This window comes from Triticum aestivum, chromosome 4D, assembly GCF_018294505.1.
Source record: "Triticum aestivum cultivar Chinese Spring chromosome 4D, IWGSC CS RefSeq v2.1, whole genome shotgun sequence".
NCBI lineage: Eukaryota > Viridiplantae > Streptophyta > Magnoliopsida > Poales > Poaceae > Triticum > Triticum aestivum.
Window position 1 is genome coordinate 360111269 of NC_057805.1, and position 3298 is coordinate 360114566.

General features: G+C 51.2%; 1 protein-coding gene across 1 annotated transcript; it reads right to left on the reverse strand.

Annotated features, from left to right (window-relative positions):
* Nucleotides 1-883: 883 nt before the first annotated feature.
* LOC123097912 (phosphate metabolism protein 8) lies at nucleotides 884-3043 on the reverse strand. Its single transcript, XM_044519760.1, has 7 exons — nucleotides 2808-3043; nucleotides 2500-2582; nucleotides 2297-2362; nucleotides 2067-2202; nucleotides 1866-1953; nucleotides 1508-1780; nucleotides 884-1403 (listed from the first exon to the last, which is right to left on the reverse strand). The coding sequence occupies exons 2-7, from the start codon at nucleotides 2558-2560 to the stop codon at nucleotides 1182-1184; spliced, it is 846 nt and encodes a 281-aa protein (XP_044375695.1). The 5' UTR covers nucleotides 2561-2582; nucleotides 2808-3043; the 3' UTR covers nucleotides 884-1181.
* Between the last annotated feature and the right edge of the window lie 255 nt (nucleotides 3044-3298).

The following is a 3298-nucleotide window of genomic DNA, read 5'->3' on the forward strand; positions in this document are numbered from 1 at the left end:
TGAATATTTGCCTCTTTTAAGCTCCCGGTCCTAAACTTAACAACTAGATGACACTGGAGGTCTCGTCAATCATGTCATTTCCCCACTATAACTAGTACGGGCGCTAGCTCTTGTCTGATTCCCTAACATCACAAGGAAGAAGGGAAAGTAGGATCTATCTAGGCCCCTTGGGCTCTTCTCCGCCCGCTAAAACTTTCTTGATCACAGCATCAACAAACCATTTTTAATTAATCAACTGATTAACTAATTGTTCCGCTGGAGCCATCATGTAATTGCAGTCGTACTCACCCTTCTCCCTCCTCATCTTCTGGCTTGCAAGCTTGGTCCACATACATAAGACGATGTTGACTTACCAGAAACCAGGTAATTACAGCGTAACCCATACTTAAACCCCCCGTATTTTCCTCCGGTTGTGTCACGTCCGGTTTGTAGTCTAGCATCCAAAGTCTGCGAGTGACCCTAACAGCCGATGACCTGGAGGCTTTCACATGCTTCACGCACGGTCCCTTCCCTTTTTTTTCTTTTTCTTTATGCGTGTTCACGGATGCTTTCCAAGTCCAAGTAGCAAAAGCTTGCAAGCCAAAGGCACAAATAAGTAGTGGTGGCTTTTGGCGTATCACGACGTATGCTACGGCTACTGCCAACCACGCGGAATATCCCCAATCTCCCAAGGATTTGGCATCAAGATCAAGATACAGGAGAAATGAGAGCAAAGTGAGAGACACCAGTGTGCGTTCAGACTTTCGGTTATTCAGAGGAGGAGAAATGAGAGCAAAGTGAGAGACACCAGTGTACTATATTTCAGTTATTCAGAAGAGGAGACATGTTCATCGTCTGGCCAAGTCCTTGATTTATTGCTCCGGCTAAATACGAATAAGTCGCGTACAAGTAACCCCGTTTTTCTCTTTATTATTCCTCCTTACTAGTAGTAGTAATTTACAAGCAAAGATCTGATCGACACATACATATACATATATTAGGACCGGCCCGGCATGGTGCGCATGCTGCATTAATTCCTGACTTTCTGAACTCCCCCTCCTCTCCTCGTGATGGATACTGTACTGGTTTCCCGGCCAATGCTGAAGAGCATTCCACGTGAAGATCATCTGTCCGGCAGGCTGGGGTCGAATCGGGTTGCGCTTGGGGTATCAGACTGAAGGTGCACCGAGAGCCAGCGGCGTCTACGCGGTCACCGAGGTCTCGATCGCCACGCGGTCCGAGTAGAGCACGTCCTCCGTCTTCTCGGCCTCCTCCCACAGCTCCGGCAGCGCCTCCCGGATGTTGTGGATGCTCTCCAGCGCGTGATCCGCGCCCTTCACCCGCTGTGACGTGCCAACCAGCACTGTGTGGAGGCCGATTCGCTTGCCAGCCTGAATGTTGCGCACGCTGTCGTCGAAGAAAATCTGCGTAAGCAAGCGAGTTTTCGTTAGCTGACGGTCAAACACAAAACTGAAATGCTGCAAGTAAATATTCGAATGTTCTGGTAACTGAAACTGTGACGACTTACCGCCTTGTAAGGGTTGACGTTGGCGATCCTGAGGGCCGCCTCCATGGCGCCGACGTTGGGCTTGCATAGGACGGGGGTCCTGGGCAGGTCGTCGGCGCTGCCTAACCCGGCGAAGTGGCCGGCGATGTCGAAGATCTCCGGCGCCTGGTCGCACGGCGTCAGCAGGCACGGCGGGTTCAGGGTCTCGAAGCAGATGATCCCCTCGAAGCAGTCCTCCAGGCCCAGCCTCTTGAGGGCTCTCACGGCATGGATCATGTCACCGTTGGTGAAAATCTGAAACAAACACATGCGTCAGGAGCCCATTAATTAGCCATTTGCTCCGAGTATGAAGTTTCATCGGCATGGGAAGGGGACGTACGAGCTTGCGCATGCGCATGTTCTTGAGAATCTGCTTGAGAACGGGGTCGGGCTTGATGTTGTCGTAGGGCAGTCTTCCATGGACAAAGCTGTGAGAGGCAAGCAGGAAATACAGGAAGATGTTAGAGGAGAGTACCACAAAGAATCGACACACACACACACGTAGGAGAAGATGGTTCGGTCTGCTCATGCGTGTACGTACCTGTGGTACTCATCGTAGTCGAAGTTGTAGCCAATTGCCCTGAGGCCCGCCATCGTGGTGCCATAGTTCTTGTACAGCAGGTTGCCAAGGTTTTCGATCTTGCTCTCCTCAATACCCAGCTTCTCAACCATGTAAGCTGTAGAGAATGGCGAAACATGCATTCAGTTTAACAAATTCAGAGACTGAGAAACGAGGGGATGAGAAGCAGCAAGAGGGCTAAGAGGCCTCACCTTCAATGTTAGTCTTGACGTGTGATGAGATCCCCGAGCTCAGCGGGTACAGAGTGTCGTCCAGGTCTGCAGCAGAGAAACATGATCAGAACTTGTGCATTCATTCAGTAAAAAAACAGAGTTGTAAAAGGAGGAAACACAGAGATATAAATAAATAACAGAATAAATGGCGAGTGGCATTCTGCAGAGAACAGGTTGCCTACCAAAGAGGAGGCAATCAAATTTGGGGTCCTGGACCTTGAGGCAGCGCTCGTCGAACTCCATGATCCGGGCTGTGGTGAAAGAACTGCAGAAAGGATCAAGAATCAGCAGGCCGTTCGACTACTTCTCCGGGTAAATTCAACCATATTCCTAGTTCCGTCAATTTTATCATATATACACTCCAGATTTTAATCTATTAAACCTCCCGGATCATTTCCCCCCATTGTTACTGACACGCACGCGGTTCATCATCAGAGCTCTAAACGGAGCCACATTTGCCATGAATCCGCGGCCAAGAACAGGACCATACCTACTAACGACCCGGGCGCTCGCGAGCTGCAGCAATGCAACAGCTCTCACGGATGCAGAGCCGAGGAGAGCAGAAGGCAGAGGTGTCGAGCCTTCCTTCAAGAGCGCGCTCAAGAGGCGAGGCGTATGGGGACAGAGAGATGGAGAGCGGGAGTGGGGGGAGGAGAAGAGGAAGGGAGGGGGCGGGCTTAAATAGGGGTCTCCGGTCGGGATTAGCAGCCCATCAGCACTAGTTAATTGGGCGAGCGCGGTTGTTAATAGCCTCCAAGGGCAGTGCACCCCAGCTGTCGCCCCATGATTGGTCGGCCCCTATCAAACCGTGGGGGCGGACGTTTTTCATTTTCATCATTTCGTGGCCCCTGAATTACCCCCCCTCCGTCCGTTGTCGCTCGTGAAGAACCCGTCTCTGCCCGGAGAGGACAGGACAGGGTGTTCGTTTCTTATTTCTTGCGGGAGGGGAGAGGTGAGGGGAAATGGCTGTCATGTTACTAT

What these genes read in the sequence shown, in the direction of transcription:
- LOC123097912 (XM_044519760.1), bottom strand. Translation starts at nt 2,560, where the DNA reads ATGGAGTTCGACGAGCGCTGCCTCAAGGTCCAGGACCCCAAATTTGAT. An exon ending in ATTTGATTGCCTCCTCTTTG is followed by an intron (nt 2,363 to 2,499) that starts GTAGGCAACCTG and finishes TCTCTGCTGCAG; the next exon opens with ACCTGGACGACACTCTGTAC. An exon ending in CGTCAAGACTAACATTGAAG is followed by an intron (nt 2,203 to 2,296) that starts GTGAGGCCTCTT and finishes CATTCTCTACAG; the next exon opens with CTTACATGGTTGAGAAGCTG.